The sequence below is a fragment of the Podarcis melisellensis genome (genome assembly GCF_964234715.1).
Source record: "Podarcis melisellensis genome assembly, chromosome: 12".
NCBI lineage: Eukaryota > Metazoa > Chordata > Lepidosauria > Squamata > Lacertidae > Podarcis > Podarcis melisellensis.
In genome coordinates, this window is record NC_138544.1 from 47,891,662 (window position 1) to 47,913,181 (window position 21,520).

The following is a 21,520-nucleotide window of genomic DNA, read 5'->3' on the forward strand; positions in this document are numbered from 1 at the left end:
CAAAGGAATTCTGGATAGCCTTGTTTATTTTCTTATCAAATGTGTACAAGTTTAAATGTGTACCAGTTTTTAAAGGCTGTTTTAAGGTCATCTCTGTGGCTCGTTTCTGAAGGCATTCCTTTGAAATTTAGAAAAGAGTTAACAAAACATTCAAAGGAATTCGGGATGGCCTTGTTTATTTTCTTATCAAATGTGTACAAGTTTAAATGATGGGGTGGGCAGGTATTTTAAATTATCTGTACTGTTTGCAGAAGTGAGACAGTATACGAGGCAAAGAGCACTAGCTCATTTCAATGGGGATTAAGCAGTTATAGTGCTTAAGTCGACAGGAGACTAACCTGCACTAGAATACTTGGGCCGTGATATACTTACAGCAGTTTAATGCATTGCCCTGTACAAGCAGACTAGCCAAACATTTGGTGCAGGTGGGGAAGCAACCCTGCCTGGAATAAGTGAGCTTCCATTTGAATTATGAAGAAACAGGTAGTTTTCCATTTGAATTCTACAGAAATCTGTAGTGCAACCAATTACTTAGAGCTGAAATCACCTGCTATGACATATGAAGGCTGCTCCATGGACAGTGGTTGTTCTGTTTCTAAACTCTTTGACAAACTATTTTAATGGGGAAATTGCATACAAAACCCAAGAGATAAAACACTGAGAAACCACCCTCTTGTCCTTACAAGGAAAATGCAGGTTTAATTGCATTGGTTAAAATTTGGTAGGGTAAACAAGTGACCAGATGGGGGTTGGGGGGTTGGTGGGCGATATTCAGCCCAAAAGGGAGCCACCGACAGTTTTGAACACTACCTACCAACGGGCACTCTCTTCTCTCGTATCCAAGGTTGAAATTATTCACTGGGTTCAAGTTCAGCTACTCCAAAAATGGGGGAGCTGCTTAAAACAGTTTTTCAGAACTACTGCCATTTACCAGTTCAGTCAGTTACCTAACCAGGGAGGACAAACTATTGCAAGTTAGGTATCGCTCATCCTAGGGACAGCTGTCCCTGATGCAGAACATATGATCTCATTCAGAGACAGTATGAACCCAACAAAGGCAGTGGCAAGACTCCCAAATCGCAGGTGAGGGCCCATCAGCAGGAGCCTTGTAGGTGGAGCACCAGGTTGCCAACAGGGGATTAATATTGACAATGTAAGCTGGTACTTCCACCACTTCCAGATACAAGGCTACAACCAACCGTTGGATCTCACAGGAGAGACAAAATTGCACAGGTGTCTGTCTCAGCAAAGAAGTGAGGACCCAATGGGGCGAGAAGTACTAGAGTTCTAGCAACACGATTCATAGAATATATGAAACAATCTTCATCTGACCACTGGTCTATGTCGTCCAGCACTGTATACTTCAACCGGCAGCTGCTCTTCAAGACACATCCAGACTACGCTTCAAAATACACCTTCCTGCTCCTGAGATCAGTTTTCATGGGAGATGCCAGGTACTGAACCTGTGGCCTGCTGGATGCAAGGCATCTACGCACACTACCCAATGCACCCTATAACTGATGCTGGGAAAAGTTGACCAGTGCCAAAGTCTATTTTTGGCAACTTTCTTGTCTCTGCCATGCACAGTACAGGGAATAGTGATACTTACCTGATCGAACAAAGTTTGTAAAAAGATGCAATGATTTTAAACAAGGAAGCATTGTAAATTTTGAATCTGACATTTGATAGGCTCTGGTCCCTTTAAAAAAATATGGAACTTTACCTCAATCACTTGCGCTCCCTGGTGTGTTTTTCTAATGCCCAAGGCTGTGCTACCTGGCAAACCGCACTATGTCTAGAATTTTAACATGATGGGCCCTAGTCTGCGGGAGATGGGTGGGGATTTGACAGCCCCCATTTTACTTGCAAAGCAAAAAGCACAGATGGCTCCAATATTATGTTGTCAGATTACAAACAACAGCAAGACAACGGCGTAGCTGCTGCAGCTGCGAACCCCTCCTTCGTGTTATTCCAAAGAGCCACTTAAAAAAAACCCTGTGTCCTGCAATTGACTAGCCGTCGAAGCATAGTGACTCCAGTTGTGGGGAAGGTCAGCTTCCTGTTACCAAGAGTTGCCTCGCCTGTTCAGCACCTGCTCACATGCCAGCCCAGACCACAACGCATCCTTGATACGTGCAGTATCAGGAGAAAACATGGAGAGGTATCAGTGCTAGTCAGACCGGGAGTAGATCCATTGAAACAAACAGAAATGACTAAAGTAAGTGAATGGATCTACTCTGAATTTAGTAGGAGACCATCCATGGCCATTAAGGCTGGCGTATCAATGGCCTCAGAAGCAGCGGGAGGGAAACGGGCAAAAAGTTTGAGGGCAAACCAAAATGACAGCCCTTTGGCAACCTGTTGCTTAATTTTAAGCAAACAAGAGTTTCCCTCTCGGTTGTTTCACGTTTCCTAAGTTTGCTTCCCAAGGTGGTCCCCGCTCTCGATTCTGGTCTCCATGGGTCATGGGAGCTGAAAGGAAGCCCTTGAAGAGTCATCCCAGCCAAACCTTGCCATAAAGCAGGTTTCTGCAAGTTCATATCTGCCTTTCCCAGAATGCGGAATTGCCACAAGCAGGGATGATGAATAAGATGCTTGAGGCCAGAAGTGCCTGCGGGCAAGGAGCAACACGGGAGAGGATAACTCACCCCATCTGGCTGTGCGGCCTGCCATAGCAGGGAAAGACCCAAAGACATTTCCCTTTCTATTCTGTCGGGGACTAGATGAACACAACCCACCCTGGAACTTCTACACTCAGGGCAGTTTCTCATATTACACAAGGCAACTTGAGCCTACCAATCCTGGCTCCCCAACACACCTCCCTTTGTGAGACAGGTTTGTTGTAAGTTGGATCCAAACAGTCCCTCCCTCCTTCTACCTGAGGGAGAAAACCTTTGGATACAACACCCCCCCCAGTTTAGGTGTGCCCCTAAAAACCATGCTATGTGAAATCTTCCTCACACTGTCATTTCTCCTCAGTTCGTGTTCATTTTGCTTGTGGTGGCACTCAAAGAAGTGTGGAAAGTGGGGAGTGACCGCTTGGCAATGGTGAACTGAGGTTTCCTGAAAATAGTTTCCCAAAACTGGTTCTGAAATTAAGCCATAGTGGGGGGGGGGACCTGAAGATTCAGCTGTGCAGTTGCTAAGCTACAATGCCGCAGCTTCTCGTTTTAGTAAGCACATGAAACAGACTGGATCAGCAACTTAGTGCACTTGCATCTCCCATGACGGCAGGCGGTAAAAAACAAATAGGGTATGAACAATGGATTATTCACATTAAGGAGCTTGTTAATACTGGATACCAAGGGAAATGTGAATCTTGCAGTATTAACCTGCAAATTAGATGTTTTGGATCTGGCACCGATTGAAATGAGCAAAACGATGAACGGGCTGCTGCTTATGTCAGCCCTTGCTAAACATATACTTGGCTAAAGGAAACGAGGAGGAGGAGGGCAAGCCATTTTGCCAAGGAGATTCCACCAGGTCTCAAAAGTTTGAAAATCTAGTTACCTGACAGTGCAAAGAACAAAATCTATACAGGCTACTAGAAACCTGCATTTGGAACAAGGAAAGCAAGCAACGTGTCAGCTACTAAACACAGTTCTGCTGTTTGCTGTGAGCTGTATGCACGATTTGGCACAGGCAATGAATTTTATTTGGGTATCTTCTGAAAACGGGCAGGGCAACGTAGTCCTGAAGCTAGTCTGAATGCAGAGGAATAGAGCATGTGAAATGTTAGCCTTAAATCAGTACGCAGCAACGCGATCTTATTGGGTTCTTTGACTTAGGCTTCTGGCTAAGTGGCGTGACTTTTTTTACGGGCTCCTGCTTTAGCACTGGCTCCTGCCTTTTTACCGGTTCCTGCGTCACCTTTTTGTGCACACCTGATGAATAAATGGGCGTCTCCCAGTTGGTCATGACCAGGTCACCATCCTCATCGCTATTACAGTGAAAGGTATGCTTGGGGTAGGCGGCAGGCTTCAGGGCCGATTTTGGAGAACGGGCATTAGCCGGCTGGAAAGGCAAGGCGTTTTGTCCTCTGCGTCTGCATTCCTCTGCAAAAGCTTCGTCGTCAGCTACACCTGAGAGGGGGGGAAAAGCAGACCATTCAAGAAAGAAATGAGCGGGGTCACCCAGGATGGCTCTGTCTCCAATGGAAACAAGAGAAAAGCCAGTCCCGTAACTTTAGCTGTTGTCCCAAGCAAGTCACTTAAGCTTTTTTTTTTTAACACTTCAGTTTCTCCATCTGCAACCTATGAGTATTTCTAGAGTTTGGATTTGATATCCCACTTTATCACTACCTGAAGGAGTCTCAAAGTGGCTAACATTCTCCTTTCCCTTCCTCCCCAACAACAAACACTCTGTGAGGTGAGTGAGGCTGAGAGACTTCCAAGAAGTGTGACTGGCCCAAGGTCACCCAGCAGCTGCATGTGGAGGTGCGGAGACACGAACCCGGTTCCCCAGATTATGAGTCTACCACTCTTAACCACTACACCACACTGGCTCTCACATCATATTGGCACATATCTCCCATCATATTGGCACAGACCACAAACCGTGCCAGGGTAACTGCACAGCTACATTTTAGAATAGTGAGGCAAGTAGAAGAATATCGTACTTGCAAGTCAAAATGCCTAACAAAGGTTGTTGCAAGTACATACTACATTCCATTTTGAAGGAAATGACACACGTGAGTGCTCTGTTCTCTAAATTGTCCTTGAGCATGTGCAGGACGTAGAGGCAATAAGACAAAACAGGTGTACTCAGCAGACTCTGCTTCCCAGAAGATCCCAGCCTCTGAACACATCTAATGCCACTAGAATCCTAGAACTGTAGAGTTGGAAGGGACCACCAAGAGTAACCAGAAGAAAAAGTCCTGCTAAAATCTGCAACACAGCAAGATGTAAACTCAGGTGCATTAAAAACATAAGCAGGCCTGGATCCTAGTGACCATCTTTGGAGTGTTCAGAAATGGCACCAACAGATCATGTGAATTGATTGTGACACTATCTTCTCAAGGCCTGTTAAAGGGGGACTTTGGCAGTAAGTAAAAAGCTTACTTGGGAGGCAAAAGGAAAGCTGAGGATTGCAAGAATGCAAAGATGAATAAGATCATGCACAGGGAGAAAGAGATTTGTGTGAAGTGATCCTGACCACTGCCTGGGATGTAATGAGACAAAAACATTAAGGCAGAACTTGTGTTCTCCACATCTTTCTTTTTTAAAAAAGAAGTCCCACACACATATCTAATCTTTTCAGCCATAAAGTCTAAAGTAAAGAAAATAGAGGACATGCTTCTCAGGACTCTCCAAAGGTTTTCCCTATTCTCCTGGACCAGTAATGAACCGATACACAGCAGCTTCCATAATTCACATCAATAGCTTGTGCTTCTCACAGATGGTGAGTTGCTAAGAGGTTACAGGACCCACCAGGTCTCTGCACCCATTTCTTTGGATCAGCTCAATCAGATGCCCTTGACTGCCATGTCTCCCTAAATGGCTGCCCATGGACTTGAAGCACAAGGTGTCTGGTTGATGGGAGTCTGCAACCCTCTAGAAGAGACTACCAGCATCATGCAGTCCTGAGACCTGCACTCTGGGGTTCATTCACCTTATTCAAGAACCAAAGAGTCCAAGCAACTTGTCAAGTAAAAAGGTAACTGTTCACACCGGCATGGCAGAATTGACATTGTACTATAGGTCAATATTGCAAGAAGTTCAAGGTTCATACTACAAGGAAGTACTAAAGCTCAGTGCAGCCTAGCCTTATGTTCCAACCAGCATAAACCAGTCTTTCTTAACCTAGTGTCGTCCACTATTTTAGACTGCAGATTCTATTATCTCTGACCTCCAGCCTTGCTAGCATAAACTCTCCAGAAAGCAACTGAACCCACCAGAGGTGCCTTCATAACAAAGCTTGAGTTATCCACAAGGAAGTGGTGACCATCTGGAGCTGTCATCATCAATCCATTCATTCACATTTGAGCAAGAGTATAAAAAAGCTATGTTCAATGAATATAGGGCATCACCCAATGTGGCTGTTGAACGTATCTGCTTACATCCCATCTCACACAGTCCCCTACTCACTTTTGCAGGCCTTTCCCTTTTTCATAGAGACACAGACAAGCATAGTGAGTGGCTCCTTTGTTCTGTGACTTGAGCTTATCCAACTTCCCAGCTCAGTTCCACCGCTAGAAAAAGCCTTCATTTTTAGGCCTTTGGGTTTGTCAATCTACTGTTTTAGAGTTCTGTGCTTTTAAATCTGGCTGTTTCAAACCTGCTTTACTTACCAAGGATTTTCCCAAGGTTTTAAGAGATACTGGCAGCCCCTCTGTTGCCACTACAAAGTGTCATAGGTTAAAAACAAAGCAACCTCAGATACTAGGAATAAAATCCTCATGGGGCAAGCTATAAACCAACCACAGAAGACGCCCCAAAGGGCTGCCCCAGTTTTAAGGAACGGATTAGTTCTTGAGGCAAGACATAAAAGTAGAAATGAAAAAGGCAGGCAGAGCGCGCCAGGAGGAAAACTTTTACCACAAAGACATTAAACAATACAAAAGAGGTGCTGGAATTTCTAACACATTGCTTAGTTCATCTCGTTAATCAGATTTAATGAGTGCTCATAAAAGCATGGTGTCATCCAAGGTGGTGCCACATTTTGTGCATGCTTTCCCTACTGGCTCATGCATCATTTGGTAAGGATGGCAAGATGGCTGTATGTAGTTGGTTACAAGCGAGTCCTGTGACAAAGAGCACTAGGAACTGGCCTGAAGAAGTGAGAGACAGGTCAAAGGGAAAGGAAATCCTTAAGAACTATTGCATGTGCAAAGCTAGGATGATTTTGGATCACAGCACTGAATAGTAGTATGACAATAGTTCTCAAATGCCACTAACAGGACTAACATGGAAAACTGTCAGAGCCCCCGTGCCAGCTTGAAACTAGAGTTTAATTCCAAGTTCAGACATGACATAACCCTGCCCAAGCTCATCTTCTCTTGTCCTCAGTCTTATTTCTGAGTAATGGAAGTAATCTACAAGACAAAGGGGACTTCTTATAATGACAAAGGCTTTGAGGAGTTTATCAGAACAATATTAAACAATGAAGCATGGACACACTATTAAACTGATTTTAAGAAGGATGTTTACTTCCTCTTCTACTGCCCATAACCTTTCTTTAAAGGGGGTGTCCTTTCTCAGCTGTAAGAGAACATAATGTCTCCTTCACCAGTCCCCACTAAATAGGACCAAGTCTCATCCGTGCACGGGAGAACTTCTCAGTTGATTTTTCACAGAATACAAGATACATCTGACCTGCTGGGCCTCTGCTGTGATTTAGGTGACACAGTAATTGCTCGGTTCGTTTAAGGACAGCAAATCCACAGTTAGCACCACCTTATCCTAAAGTAGCCTGTGGGTTGCTCAGATTTGTTTCTATATAGCCCTGGAAGCCAGTATGCGTCTGGCCAGCCTATTGCTACATCAGAACAGAATGTCACTGTGTTGTGGCTTGTGCACTTACATGATTATGCAATTTGTACAAAGTTTAATGGGGATGTTTTTGGGAGGGGGTAGGTATGATTGTTTGGGGAAGAAGAAGCACATGTACAAAGGCTGCTCGGGGAAATGAATGCTGCTTCCACGTACTGCAGCAGCAACGCTGGCCCAAGGTATTTTGCTACCTGTGGCAGAAGGGAAACAGCACCCCTTCCTTCCAAGTCAAAGTGCATGGTATCCAATTTTGGCACCTGAATCAGAAAATCCCCAAAACGCTTCTCCCATTTCCTAGGAGAAAAAGAAAGGCAATAAATAGTGATACAGTAAAAAACAAAAAACTTCATAACTTGCTGCTCTTTTGTGACACCCTGCCTCACCCTGCTGCCTGAGGCAGACGCCCCATCTGCCTAATGGTAGGGCTAGTCCTGAATAGCAAAAGGAATTTCTTCTACACAGAAGCTCAGTCCCAATAAGACTGAGGCCCTGTTCGTGGGTGGTTCTCTAGACTGGATGGATGAGAGGTTGCCTGCTCTTGATGGGGTGACACTCCCACTGAAGGAGTGGCTAGACAACTTTGGAGTCCTTTTGGATCCTTTGCTGTCACTTGAGGCTCAGGTGGCCTCACTGGCGCAGAGTGCCTTCCATCAGCTTTGGCTTGTGGTCCAGTTGTGCCCCTATTCGGACAGGGACAGCCTAACTACTGCTGTCTAGGCTCTGGTAACCTCTAGGCTAGATTACGACAATGCCTCTGCCTCTTAAGATGCTTCAGAAACTTACGCTGGTGCAGAATTCAGCAGCCAGGTTGCTCAGTGCGACAAGACCAGGGGTAGGCAACCTTCTCAATCCGGCCTGTGGACTGTCCGGGAATCAGCATGTTTTCGCATGAGTAGAATGTGTGCTTTTATTTAAAATGCATCTCTGGGTTATTTGTGGGGCATAGGAATTCGTTCATTTTTTTCCCTTCAAAATATAGTCCGGCCCCCCACATGGTCTGAGGGATGGTGTACGGCTGAAAAAGGTTGCTGACCCCTGGACAAGACAGTTTGAGTATCTTACACGGATCCTGGCTGCCAATTCTGGGCCAAATTCAAAGGGTTGGTTTTTACCTATAAAGCTAAACGGCTCAGGACTGCTTTTCTTCAACAAGGCATTTTACTGATTAACAATCTATGGCTTTTTTAATGTGTTCATGGGAATCAGGGGGGATATTGGTTTTGGTTTTGTTTGTTTTCTTATGTATTTTGTATTTTTCTGTTGCGAACAGCCCTGAGATCTTTGGATGAAGGGTGGTATAGAAATTTAATAAGTCATTATCATATCTATGCAGCCAGCTAGGGCTGTTTAATGATAAGGCACACTCTCTCTCTCACGAGCCTCAAGCCTAACCAGCTCCTAAATTATAACACTCTTTGCATTCCATGTTTGAAGACTGGTTTTCCACCGGTACCATTAAAGGCGGCTCAGATGGCAACAGGTCAAGGAAAAGTTTCAACCACCATGCACAGGAAGTCATGAGGTCTGGATGATTATGAGTAGGAATGAACATGTGATTTGATTGATCCGGTTTCTCTTCCACTCCATAAAGATTGCAGTTCAGTGACAGAAATGTAGGAAGTTGGCTTGTGATAGGTCAGGCTGCTGTCTACTCTGACTCACATCAGCTCTTGGGAGTGTCAAGCAAATAGCTCTACCATCACCACCTATGCCAAGGCTTTTAACCTGGAAGTTCTGTATGCAGAGCTTTGATCTAGCACTGAGCCAGAGAACTGCCTGTACATTCCTACATACTGTACATTCAGCCAGGTCCCACCCATTTAATTCCCTACCCATGGGCCACCACAACTTGTCCAGTAACTTGGAGAAATGCAAGGTAGATCATTTTTTTAGGGGGGAGGTGACATCAGAGACTTTCTTCCTGCACCCACCAGTCCCCAAAACATCTTCTGCGACATTTACTGAAAATTAGCATTTAGAAGTTAGAATCAGCACTGCTATGTTCCTTATAATTAAAGCATGCTAACGCCAAAGCATCCCAGTGATGAATAGTTATTCCTTACAGTAATTATACTGGGGGGAAAGTTTCATATTTGTTTCCCCCCAGCTTACTGAAATAGGGTTTTCTTCTCCCCATGCAATTAACAGTATTGGCTTTATTCCTCTCTAACCTAATTAAAATTCTCTTATGAAAAGAGTTCTTAGGCAGAACGACTAGGATTCAAAGCTATCACACAAGCAACAGATAATTTGAATGTTAAACCTAGCTGCTTCTTTCATCTGATTGTTATAGCCAAATTTAATTGTAAAATGACTTAAAAGGTAATTCCAATCATGCTGATGTGTTAATTGTTAACTGCAACGCTGGAGATCTTTTCTAAAAAGAGACTTGTGTGGCTCAATTGTTTGGATCTGACTTCTTCATTCAGTCATGCAAGTCCCTTTTGGATAGGAGTTTGCACTTATGTTTAACCAAGAACCTCATTTTACCCTGAAGAGCTGGCCCAGAATCAAACAAAAAGGGGCAGAGCTTTATTCTTTAGCAGATAGTTCAGTAGGTCTTAATCTCAGGGTCATGGGTTTTGCCATGTTGGGCAAAAAGATTCCTGCATTGCAGGGGGTTGGACAAGATGATCTTCATGGTCCCTTCTGACTCTACAATTCTATTCTGAGGGTCAGCAAGTGGTCACCATTTAATGAACATCTTAAGGAAACCTAAGAGCTACAGGAAGACTTTGAGAAGTTGTGGCAGTATCTTAAACTGTGGCATGAAGAAGAAATGGAAGTGTACAATATATAAATATAAAAGTATGGGCTGGAAAACTAGATCATGGTTGCGCCATCCCCTTGACCCCTTGACTTGCTGTTTATGAACCATGTTTCTTCTCTGCTAATGTCTAGCAGAGGACAACATGTGATGTAGATGCTCTTGAGTTTCTTTGCCCCAGCTCCATGAGCAACAGCCAATTAAGCAGAACCAGGGGTGAGGCAAAGCAGGAGCCCAACGTCTCCTGAAGGTGAAGGGACCCCTGACCATTAGGTACAGTTGTGACCGACTCTGGGGTTGCAGCGCTCATCTTGCTTTATTGGCCGAGGGAGCCGGCGTACAGCTTCCGGGTCATGTGGCCAGCATGACTAAGCTGCTTCTGGCGAACCAGAGCAGCGCACGGAAATGCCGTTTACCTTCCCGCCAGAGCGGTACCTATTTAGCTACTTGCACTTTTGTCATGCTTTTGAACTGCTAGGTTGGCAGGAGCAGGGACCGACCAACGGGAGCTCACCCCGTCACGGGGATTCAAACTGCCGACCTTCTGATCGGCAAGTCCTAGGCTCTGTTGTTTAACCCACAACGCCACCCGCGTCTCCTGTAATACCCCTAAATTATTGGCTCTCACTTTCAGAAATATATATATATATATATATATGGGGAATACATTTGGAAACGCAACTGGGATTGTCCTCAGTATCACTTGATGTTCTTGCTCTCATTTTGAAAAATACCTATCCATATTCTGCCAAAAATTAAAACAATTATACTTTGCTACGCTACACTGAAATGTTTACGTGTTTCCTTGGTTGTCCTTGAATCTTCCTGCCCACACCTGCCATCCTCTTCTGCTGCACCAGTGTGGCAGGTCACACACCCTTTGAGAACCACTGATCTAGAATGACTGGAGAGATCCAAGGCCTAATGTTGCAGAAGCATTTACAAGGCGATACGTAGTGTTAGATAACTTGTTGGAATTGGTGTTAAATGAATCTTCAGCTTTCAAGGCATATTCCCAAAGGTCTGTTCAGGTTGCATGATAAAACCTGAATAAACAGGAATCTCTCTTAACATCTTTCAGAGTTGCAATAATATGAATTAGCTTAGCCTAGCTGGTAGGACAAGAAAATCCCCAGTCCACCATATTATCCTGTGTCTGAACACAATACTCTTAACTAGAAGGGTGTGTGTGTGTGATATAATGAAGTATATACATTCTAGCCAGCAGAGGGCAGTACTACACACTGAGAAAGATCAACTGAGAAAGATCAACAGTGAAGTAATCTGTCAACACTTTTAATAAGGAATCGGTTTTCAGTGTATGCCTTATAAAAGGGTAAAAGGCATGTTGACAAGTCAGTACATTTGCTGAAGATGCGTACTTCAAATTTACTGACAACTCTTCACTGTCAGAAGCAAAACTGCATACATCCGTTCTGCAGTTTGTGGAAGGGCAAAGAGGCAATTAGCAACCGATATTCGCGAAACAAAGTCTTGGAGGGCAACCAAAGCATAGTGATGAGCATAAGAGAAGAGGGTCATTTGCAATAATATTAAAGAAGCGGTGACACACTGATGATTAGATGCATTGCAAAAAGATCTGCGAAACTGAAGAGGGTGGTCTATTGATGGATATGAGCAAAGATGGCTAAAATAAACCTTCATTTTCAGAGACAGTACATCCAGAGTCCCTTAAAAAAATGCCAAATGTAGGAGACAAGCAACAGAGAAAGGCACTCAACAGACAGTGCTAGCCTGGGATGAGTTCAACCATAAACTAGGAGTGAGTGTTTGGGGCAAATCTCCTTTCCCTCCCCTCCCACACCTTAGCCTCAATTCTAGATCTGTAAAATGGGCACTCTTTCAGAACTGCTGTAAACATCTGTTCTAAGATTGTAAAGAACTTTGCACACTTAATAGGAGAACTGACTCCTTCTCATAGGACGTTGCAGAGTTAAGAGAGAGGGAGTTTACTGGTGAAGCAAGACTCAACTTGCCATTCTTGAGGGTGAAGCGGCAATAAATGTATTCCAGCACAAGGTATGACTGAAGCAGGGAAACACCAACTGTGGGACAAAGCTCTGACAAGATGGTACAGCTTCTTCTCTCACACCCTGGCCTCAGGCTGCATCTCATCTCATTGTACTTTTTTTTTGGGGGGGGGTGTGAAAAGAATGGAAAGCTTGCTTTGTCTCATGTTGGGATCACCATTACAAATGAACCTTTCTGCAACCTAATGGAAATAGGTATACAGTGGTACCTCGGGTTATATACGCTTCAGGTTATATACACTTCAGGTTACAGACTCTGCTAACCCAGAAATATTACCTCAGGTTAAGAACTTTGCTTCAGGATGAGAACAGAAATCGTGCTCCGGCGGCGCGGCAGCAGCAGCAGGAGGCCCCATTAGGTAAAGTGGTGCTTCAGGTTAAGAACAGTTTCAGGTTAAGAACGGACCTCCGGAACGAATTAAGTACTTAACCTGAGGTACCACTGTACATGCTTTTAAGCATCTATCCTGCAGGAGTGCAGCAGTTATTTCTAATTATTGTTCAGCCCATGTTGGGGGGGGGGAGGAGAGCAAGAAGATCACTGTAAAAACAATTTAATAAAATAGCTTTCCTTTCACCTCCCAAAACTATGCATTCCCAGAATACTGCCCTGCCCCCACTCACACTAATACAACATTTCTGAAATACCGATTTAGACTGAAAAAGCTACCATGATTCTATGAGAACTTACTTCCAAATGCTGGTGTCAGGCTATCTCCTACCACCACCCCACTCTTCACATTGTCAAGTTCCCCAGTGTATAATTTATATTTCTCTTTGCAACAGGCCTCTATTTGCAAAGCAGACTTCATGCCGCTTTGCTTCAGCGACATGGTTGTGCCTCCAGATCAAAGCTTCGTAGACATATCAAGGATTAATATTTATTTTGCCAAATTAATTAGTGCATATGACCAAGGCTGGCGTGATTCAAAAACAGTACAGTGAAAAAAACAAAGGACTACGGTAAAATGGAGCCCGGTGAATGGTCTGGCAATGGTGGCTGCCAGAGAACAGCTCTGCATGGAAGAAAATGAAAACCTGCACCAATTACAATGCATTTGCTGCAATGGCATTTGAGATTCTTGAGCAAAATTTGGAAGCTTTTGGCCAAATATTTTGCAAAGATCATGAATGGACAGCAAAGACTTGCCTTCCTCAGCCTCAACAAGCAGCAGGCAGCATCCTTCTAAGCAGAGCAGAGCAAAGTTACTGTATTTTTCGCACCATAGGACACAGTTTTTCCGTCTTAAAAACTAAGGGGAAAAGTCTGTGCGTCCTATGGAGCGAATGCAGGGGGGGGGGGAGGCAAGCAGGAAAAGCCCCCAAGAGCCACACACAAGCTTCGAGCGGCTCTTGCAGGCTTTTCCCCAGGAGGGAGAAGGGACTGACACGGCCAGTCAGTCCCTTCTCCCTCCTCTAGAAAAGCCTTGCGCAATCTCTCCAGTCGTGGGAGGCTGCGCAAGGCTAAAGAGGAAGCCCAGGCAGCAAGCGCGATCCATCCCGCTCGCTGCCCGGGCTTCCTCTTTAGCCGTGCGCGCCTCTCCAGCCGCGGGAGGCTGTGCAAGGCTAAAGAAGCCAACTTTTAAAAAATCTCTCTATCTCTACCTCTTTTTCTTTTTTCGTCCTTTCTCCACCCCCTTATTTTCCTCTGGATCAGTGTTTTTATCTAGATTAACGTTTTAGTTTGGAGGGGGGGAATATTATAAAAAAGGAAACTTTGCAGCTTTTATTTTAGTATACAATAAAAACAGATTAAACAAAACATAAGAGAAGGAACTAGCATAGAAGAAGAGAAAAGAGGGGGGGATACAAAGCCATTTACCAGAGGTAGATCTTAACCATTGCCTCACCTGGGAGCTTCTCTGGGCAGGAATTCCCTCGGCTTAAGTGGGGTGATGTAAGAGTGGCAGGCAGGGGGGTACCTACCTAGACAGTGAAGCCACATGTCTCTCCAATGAAAATTGGGAGTGGGCATTGTGTGAAGTGGCTGTGGATCTCCTGCCGCAGAAGTGTAGGACTGTATAGAGTTGGGAGGGCCACCCGAGGGTCATCTAGCCCAGCCCCCTCACAATGTAGGAATCACAGCTAAAGAACGCCAGGCAGATGGTCCCCCAACCGCTGCTTAAAAGCCTCCAGTGGTGGAGACCCCCAACAACTTCCGAGGTCATAGAATTGCAGGGTTGGAAGGGAACCCTAGGAGTCATCTAGTCCAGCCCTGGTGGACAGCTGGCACGATCCATCCCGTTGTGCAAGGCTAAAGATGCTGCTCAAGGCTAAAGAGGAAGCGCACAGCCTGTCCATTGCTCTTTGGGGTGGGGTGGGGAATCATATTTTTTTTCTTGATTTCCCCCTCTAAAAACTAGGTGCGTCCTGTGGTCCGGTGCGTCCAATAGAGCGAAAAATACGGTAGATACCATCTGCTGCATACTGAGAACCTTACCAAAAGCTCTGGAGAGTTTAGGAGAGCTGCCTTGCTGCTTTTAAGGTTTCCTCTTAAATTATGCATGTTAGAGTCAACTCTTTTAAAAGGATAGCTCAGATTCCCAAGTGATGCCATTTTGTGCTAGACACTGCCATCGTGGTGTTGACTACAGCAATGTGCATTCATAGATCACTGGATGCAATCAAATGTTTACATATCAAGAAGCTCTAGTTACATATTTGCTTAGGACAGGGGTAGGCAACCTAAGGCCCAGGGGCCGGATGCAGCCCAATCGTCTTCTAAATCTGGCCCATGGACGGTCCGGGAATCATGTTTTTACATGAGTAGAATGCGTCCTTTTATTTAAAATGCATCTCTGGGTTATTTGTGGGGCATAGGAATTCATTCATTCCCCCCCCCCCCAAATATAGTCTGGCCCACCACATGGTCTGAGGGACAGTGGACCGGCCCACAGCCGGAAAAGGTTGCTGACCCCTGGTAGGAACACACTGAATTAATGAAGGCTTGGGGGGCCACTAGGCGGCACATTGGAAGATGGCTGACAATACCATCTCTCCGACCCACACGGGGTAATTAAGAGGCTGTTATGGGAGTCGGCAGCCTCCCTTGTTGCCCCAAGGAAATGGGGAACACTGCCCTTGCCTGCTGTGCCCATAAATCACCCCCTAATTCGAAAGAAGGGGGTGAGGGCCCTAGGCAGAATGCCCCCATGTGGACCTCGGCTCTCCTGGACACTGTCTCTGATTGCGCAACTAGCTGCAGCAATTTGGAATAATTAATTACAAAAGAAGCAAATGCACATATTTCAAGTGAAGAAGGGGAGTGAAGTGTGCTAATTTAAGTGACCTCTGCAAAAGAAGACGACGGGTTGGAGAAACAGGAATATTTTACGATGAAGATACACCAAAGGCTGGGTATGTTGACAACGGGACTGAATGGGGGGAGGAACCTTTTTTACTTTCCTTCTATGTGATTTACAAGAACCCTTCCTCATTAGAATCGTCGGTTGAACTGACCCAAGCAGGATGATTAAGGTCTGTGTGGAGATAAACTTTAACCAAAAGTATGCTTTATGGGGACTGAGAAGCAATAAGAGCTTTTGGAATGGCGCAGCAATTAATTCGGAGTCGCCATCTTGCCAAAGGATTTATAGCCGGGAGGAAGAATGGACTTGTTTTCAGACTGCATTCCTGGTGAATCTCCTCAGAGGTTTTGAGAAAGGAGGCAAATTGGTGAAGATTAATGATGCTAAGACTGTTTTGATGTATGGAAGTGATGTTATATGGAAAACGTCTGGATATGGCTACTGGATAAAAAAAATAATATCCACGCAGGATTACAAAATGTTCTAACCAGCTTGTGGAGACTATCAGAGGTCACAAAGAGAAAGGAAAATATATATGAAAATAACAACAAGAGATGTGGAAAAACAATAAGAAAGGACTGGATAGTACTGTGAACATCATAAGGTGTGGACATTAAAACAGCAGTAAGAAGCAAGAAGTTGATTGGATCCCCTTCGGAACTTGAAATATGGGTACCCCCAACAAAAATTTAAAATTCGGCTGTGTAATTTGGAATTTATGTAATTTGGTTTGATTTGATGTGATTGGTCGGTTTATAAAAAATTATTCTTAAAAAATAAAGAATTAATGAAGGCTTGGGTAACTGGAAAACCATTACTGTCTTCTTGCATTTTGTGCTAACACATTTCCTACAAAGACCACACACCCCTCTCATTTTAGCATTCAGCATTCATTTTAGTAAACTAAAAGCCCAATGGGGAGCTGCTTTGGGGGGGCTGCAAGTTTCCATTGATTTGGCAGTACACAGCACGCTAAAAATCCTGAAGCATTTTCCAACACAGGGAACCTTCAGAGTTCAAAATACTGCCAGTTCCATAGCTCATACCAATGCTTCTGAATATTAAAATTTCTTTCCAGCAAGTGTTTGAAATTCCAGAAAAACCCACAACACTTGCAGCACTTCCAAATAAGGCAAAGTTATAATAAAAATCAACTTGCTTTTTCAAAAACACGAATGCTTTGCTATACCCCATCATGTATTTTTTTAAACAAGAACTTATGCTGATATATGTTCTACTAAAAAACAACTTGAAATATCCCAGGTTCTGATATTATGTGAAAAGTCATTTTTTAAAAAATTCCTGGCCAAACAATGCTTAGTAGACATGAGACTGAAATCATCTAGGAACCATTTAAGGAATGTCAAAGCAGCTGTGAAATCACTAGCATGTCGTATTTTGCAAGTCTGGAAGAGATTTATTTGTTTTTTTAGCTCATCCCTGCCTATGTTTACTCAGAAGTAAACCCCACAAAGTTCAATGGGACTCAGAGCAGTACATGTACCCCTTCCTCCAGTTTTATCATCACAAAGGTGTGATGTGATGATCACACTAGTAGGTAAAGCTGAGACCTAGGCAACTACAGCAGATTTGAAACCAGATTTGAAACCAATTCCAGCCTACACTCTATCCTCTACCACCCTGGCTCTCAGTGTTCTTCCAGTGCCTGCTGAACCATTTAAGGACACTGTCGCATTCTAGATAATCACAACAGCTTTGGAGATGATGCCACCTTCCTCTGTTATCTCTAGATCTGCAAAAAAAAAAACCTAGGTGGTCTCCGACTGGACAATATAAGCTTGTGATCGTATGAAGACAGATCAGAATGAGAAGAACAACTTGAGAGAAATGAGAGTGGGAAACAGAAAATGGAAATGGTGGAGGATAGTAAATTAGAGGAAATAAGGATTTGCGCTATGGAGACATGGCTGATGTTTCATGGGCAATTCCTTCCTGGTTTCTGAAATCTCAGGTGATCTCACTCTATGACTTTCAGTCTACATTTGTGACAGTGCACTGTGTTCCGACAGCCTTGAGCAATTCAGAGAAGACAAACAGGGAAATTCCCATTCTTCCGGGATATTTCTCTGCTTTTAAGTTGTATGAATTTACTAAGAGCTCTTCCAAGAATGAATTTTCAACTGCAGGTGTGGTGTAAAACATTACACAAGACCGTAATGCAGAACACCCAACGTCTCACCTTCAGAAAGCAAGGCCCTTTCGGTAGTTTTCGCAGCACCCTGTTACAGCCTCCTATTTTTGGAAGATTTGATCTGGCAGGCCTAAGCCACAGACAAACTATTTTGAAACCAAGCTCACTCTTATGGTCGAAGAATGCCTAGCCGTTTGCCAAACAAAAGCTCTGCCGAACCAATGAAGGCATGGCAGCCTGATATGTGACGTGCCAAAGGTCGCCGCCAGAGCATGACAAGTTTCATTTCAGTATGTTCCTCTGAGCTCAGTTCTTTTCGTACCCTGAACTGACTGCAGCAGCACAAACAAAACAAGCATGCTTCTGGTAATTCTAGAAGATAGTGCAATCTTGGGCCCCTGCCCTAACGTCAGGGACGGACTGAGATGGCTATGAAGCAGACACTGTACCCTTACACTGAAGCAAGCGCTCTAGTCCCCACCTCACCTCACCTCTGCACCTGCACCACACCCTGAATATAGAACACAGCTATGAAAGGCCTACTAGTCAAATTAAGGTCCACGCACGCAGTGCCAGCGTCCAAAATTTCCCAGGTGCCAGATTAGCAAAGGACACCTTCAACCATCTGGTCTCTCCAGCTGTCTTAAGCAGGTAAGCAGAAGAGCTGCATCACTGCATTCATATCCCACCTATTCCTCCAAGGAGTCCATGGTTCATGCTCCTCCACAGTTAATCCCTATGACGACCCTGTGAGGTAAGTCAAGAGGCTGGGACGGGCCCAAGGTCACCCAGCGAGCTTCATTCCCGAGTGGGGATTTGAACCCTGATCTCCCAGGTCCTAGTCCGGCACTCTAACCGCTACACCACACTGGCTCCCTAGAGTACTTCTGATATGGGGCAGCTATATAAATTAAGTTGGTAAATAAATATAGGGGAAAGCAAAAAGTCACTTAGGGAAGGATCTGAAATATTCTCCTTGAACATGGGTAGGCAAACTAAGGCCCGGGGGGCCGGATCCGGCCCAATCGCCTTCTAAATCCAGCCCATAGACGGTCCGGGAATCAGCGTGTTTTTACATGAGTAGAATGTGTCCTTTTATTTTACATGCATCTCTGGGTTATTTGTGGGGCATAAGAATTCATTCATATATATTTTTCCAAAACATAGTCCGGCCCCCCACAAGGTCTGAGGGACAGTGGACCGGCCCCCTGCTAAAAAAGTTTGCTGACCCCTGTCTTTGAAGCTTGAATTTATTTTATTCTGCATTGTTCTATTTCACATTTTAATGTGTTGTAAAGAGCTTTGAAATTATTTATTTAAAATATATAGCAGTATAGAAATGGAACAATTTTTATTATTATTATTATTTATTCCTCCACTGGAGGGAAAAATGGTGCCTAGACAGTACGTTGTGGCAACCATAACCTAAGTTTTAAGGTGTCATTTGGCAATTAGCTTATGTATCCGAGTTTCTAACACTGCACAGTGACAGGTATGGATATATGTATGGTATGGTTAATCAGCATCCTATCCCATTATACTAGAACCAAGACCCTTCCTTTCAGCTGTGCAAGTAGCCCACTAACTCCAGGATGGTTGTGCACAGTTTTCTCCCTACTCAGGTGGTAGAATATACAACACACATACGCACCCCTGACAACTGTTCCCCATAAATCCTTACAGAAAGCTTCTCCCAGGTCTGCAGTCCATCAACTCTCCTCATGAAGGACAGGAAGAAATCATCAGTCCCAGGACAAGGCAGCGAGTGTCTAATGAAAAGGAGGCCACAGTCAAACAGCGGCTGCCCAGCATCACTGCCAAGCAATCCTTCCCCAAGAGTATTATTGTTCATTATTAATGCATATACCCCTTTAGGTCGAAAAAGGCTTCTAAGTGGTTTACAGGATTAAAAGCCAATTTCACTAACATTAAACTATAAGCCTCCATAATTAAAGCACGCAATAAAACAACCCCATTAAAACAACACAGCAATTAAAACAGGTCAAGAGATCAAGGGAATGCGTGTAATCAGGTGCGTCTTCAGAAGCCAGCGGAATGCCAATGCAGATGGGGCCTCCCTTATTTCAGCAGAGAGGTTATCAGCGAATGAGTCACAATGGTTAAGGCAACTGTGTCCTGAAGGGCACAGTTGTTGATCCACCAGCCAAAGATACAGATAGGGTATCCAGTGGACACATAGCCCAAGACTAGTGGCTTGCAAAAGTAGCAGGTGGCCATCTAAGCAACAGCACAGCATAAAATTGTTAGTAAAACTAATCCAGTGTCCCTTCCCAAAATTGTAGTGCACTGTCACAGCTAAATATATTGACAGGAAAGCCTTCCATTCAATCTCACCACAACCACAGTCTCCCTTAAGTTAGCCTTAAAGGTAAAAGGTAAAGGGACCCCTGACCATTAGGTCCAGTCGTGGCCAACTCTGAGGTTGCGGCGCTCATCTCGCTTCACTGGCCGAGGGAGCTGGCATACAGCTTCCAAGTCATGTAGCCAGCATGACAAAGCCACTTCTGGCGAACCAGAGCAGCACACGGAAACACCATTTACCTTTCTGCCGGAGCAGTACCTATTTATCTACTTGCACTTTGAAGTGCTTTCAAACTGCTAGGTTGGCAGGAGCAGGGATTGAGCAACGGGAGCTCACCCCACCGCGGGGATTCGAACAGCCAATCTTCTGATCGGCAAGTCCTAGGCTCTGTGGCTTAACCCACAGCGCCACCCACGTCCCTTAAGCAAGCCACAATTCTCTGACTCTCCGATCCCCCATCTACAACATGGTAACAAGGTTATTGTACAGAAGATGCATCTGAAGTGCTTTGGAATGCATAGTATAAATACTGGCTGCTATCGACAGTAAGCAGGTCTTGCTTTCTGATAACTGCAGCCTTTTATTTGAATGCCTGTCTTAAGCTCAATAATTTATGTTGCTGTGGTATCTTTAGACGGGTATTTGGCACTCAAAGAATTGCTCATTGCCATGATGGGATGTCCCAACCCATTTATGTTTACTCAGCAGACTGCAAAGTTTGCTGATCCAGGCTTTATAATTCTGCGAAATCTCATACAAGCCCCATAAGTACTCAGGATAGATGCCAAAGGCACAAGTCCTATTATAGCACAGCCAACAGGTCTGGTGTAATGGAAGTTTTAGAATCTTTTAGAAGAAAGCTTGGTTGCTTAAGAAATGCAGCCAAGCCACAGACCTCTCATTCCAAGGATGAAATGGGAGGCATAGAGAGGTGGGCACTGAATGAAGCCTCCTCAGCACTGAAGAAGTAAAATCCTGGAGAGACACCCATGTCACACCAGCCATCGCTTTGTAACTTCTCAGTGACTGGAAGGTCTGATAAAATATGGAATGCCCACAATCACCAAGCGTAATAAGCTAAATATGCAGGTGTGGATTCCATGTCTGTCAGAAGGTCTCACACCTTACACACAAGTAGTCTCACACAGGTAGTGCACCACACACAAGAGGCATGACACTCCCTGGTCTCCACAGAAGGCAGCCCTTTGCTTTTTAGCAGTTTGCTTTAAGATGTTTCATGTTGTCTATTCGATATGCATCTATCTATTTCCATGTATGGAAATCATGCAGAAACCTGAAGACCTGACAACTTAAAGGATATTCTTTCCCACATGTATCTACCGGTACATTAAGAGCTTCATCAGATACCCTTCTCCTGGTGCTCCTCTCTACTGAAATTAGGCAGGGAGCAACAGCAAAGAGCACCTTC

General features: G+C 44.4%; 1 protein-coding gene across 1 annotated transcript in view; it reads right to left on the minus strand.

Moving 5' to 3' along the window:
• DNAJB6 (DnaJ heat shock protein family (Hsp40) member B6) overlaps window positions 1–21,520 on the minus strand; it is a 62,604-nt gene that overhangs the window by 1,033 nt on the left and 40,051 nt on the right. Inside the window, exon 9 of the mRNA XM_081882684.1 lies at window positions 3,885–4,082. Within this exon, the coding sequence (XP_081738810.1) occupies window positions 3,885–4,082 (198 nt within the window). The remainder of the gene's footprint in view (window positions 1–3,884; window positions 4,083–21,520) is intronic.